The following is a 1,875-nucleotide window of genomic DNA, read 5'->3' as shown; positions in this document are numbered from 1 at the left end:
TTTTTTTTTGTTTGATTCAAATGAAAAAAATGAACTGCCTGGACCATACCAGACCGGTTAATGATGCGTTACACGAATTCTGACTCACCTTCTTTCCGTTCTTGTAGAATTGGAACGTGGGCATGCTTCGAATGCCACATTGCTGGCACAGATCCTAAAACAGAGAGCGACCGGTCAGACTGACTGACGAACCACCGAAACTGCTGCGGCGTACTCAGAAATATCAAACATCCATCCATCCATCCATTTTCTTTACCCGTTTATTCCATTTTGGGTCACGGGGGTCGCTGGTGCCCATGTCCAGCAATCACTGTGCGAGGGGCGGGGTACACCCTGGACGGGTCGCAAGTCCATCACAGGGCCACATAGAGACAAACGAGACAAACAACCATTCACTCTCTCACTCACACCTAGGGGCAATTTAGAGTTACCAATCAGCCTAACATGCATGTTTTTGGTCTGTGGGAGGAAACCGGAGTACCCGGAGAAAACCCACACATGCACGGAGAGAACATGCAAACTCCACCCAGAAAGGCCCCTGGACTGGGGTTTGAACCAGGGACCTGCTCGCTGAGAGGCAGAAGCTCTACCAGTTGCGCCACCGTGCTGCCGAAATATCAAACAGTCTATTGTAAACCTCTGCAACTTTAATGTTTTTGGATTATACACTGGTCACATGAATTTACAGGTTATATCTTGTCAAAAATAATGGGTGTTTTCACCTGTAGCTTACAGACTCTACAGAACTGAACACACCTTTACGTGCAGGTCTGCTGCATTTACAGATAGAGAGGCGATGTCACAAACAATATGAGTCTGTCGAATGTCTCTTGTTGAGGAACCGATCCTCAGCATTCTCTTTTGAAGAGCCATAAATCTTGCGTCTACTCTGCAGCTATGCCAGCTGGATTTCTGTACAGGCAGCAGCCGTGGCACTCGAATGTCTCCAAATCTTCAAAAACATACTTACAGCAACCTCATCCACATCCACCTTAAGGAAAATCACTTGGCCTTTGTAGCGTATTGACAGTTCCTGCAAGAAAGTAGGTCAACATTAACCTTATTTTAAAATTATTTGTAAGGGGAAAGAAAGGAAAACTGAAACCTTCTGTTTCATCACATGAGTTCTCTCTTTAAAACATGAATACAACAAACAAAAGAAAAAAAAGTGAAATGTCTCTTTCTGTTATCCCCTTTTCCATTATCCAGTCAAGAATTTCTTTGTTTTGGATGTTAAAGTGTTTCACAATTTCCCCATGTAAAAATAAAATGCCTTTTATAAAGGGAAAAAATATAAAAAAATCAAAAGTGACTTAATGAGCTTTGGACGTGAGTCTCAATCAAACACACTTCAAAAACTGGAGCAATCATTTTGCAGGGACCACACCACGTAGCTGTGAAGTCCACCACCACCAGCTTGCCTCCTGCCGTGGCCAGCTCGTTGTCAAACTCCGCCTGAAGAGGATAGGAGGATATTTTGTCACTCTCTCCAAACAATAAGCACTGATACTATTATAATCTGTTATGATCTGACAGTCAGGGCCACAGGATAAGCCTTTACAGAAGACCTTGTTTTAACTTGACACACTGCAGCAGAGACGTGAAGAAATAAAAACTTACCATAGAATTAATGAGTTTCACCATGATAGTTCTTTTCTGAGCTCGTGCTCCACACACCTAGACAGCTGGGTTTGGATTAAACCTGTCGTGAGAAAACACGCCCTGACTTTTATCGGGTTTTCTTCGTTTGCTCAACCCACAGCTGGAATTGTTACAACTCTGAAAAACATTCAGCAGTCATACAAGTAATAATGACTTGGTTTACTGTAAATATCTGAGTCATAAAAGCTTGGCGTAACTCTCCTTAAAGTGTTG

General features: G+C 42.9%; 1 protein-coding gene across 1 annotated transcript in view; it reads right to left on the bottom strand.

Moving 5' to 3' along the window:
• The window catches only part of LOC119408884 (thioredoxin), a gene marked incomplete in the record, with an annotated part of 102,347 nt that extends 100,640 nt beyond the window's left edge, over window positions 1-1,707 (bottom strand). The window contains 4 exon segments of the mRNA XM_037675744.1: window positions 89-154; window positions 971-1,033; window positions 1,351-1,455; window positions 1,621-1,707. Of these exon segments, the coding sequence (XP_037531672.1) occupies window positions 89-154; window positions 971-1,033; window positions 1,351-1,455; window positions 1,621-1,644 (258 nt within the window).
• Window positions 1,708-1,875: the final 168 nt, after the last annotated feature.

The sequence above is a fragment of the Nematolebias whitei genome, chromosome 1 (assembly GCF_014905685.2).
Source record: "Nematolebias whitei isolate Nwh7 chromosome 1, NemWhi1, whole genome shotgun sequence".
Lineage (NCBI taxonomy): Eukaryota > Metazoa > Chordata > Actinopteri > Cyprinodontiformes > Rivulidae > Nematolebias > Nematolebias whitei.
Note: the sequence above shows the minus strand (reverse complement) of the source record. Positions and strands in the feature narration are given on the sequence as shown.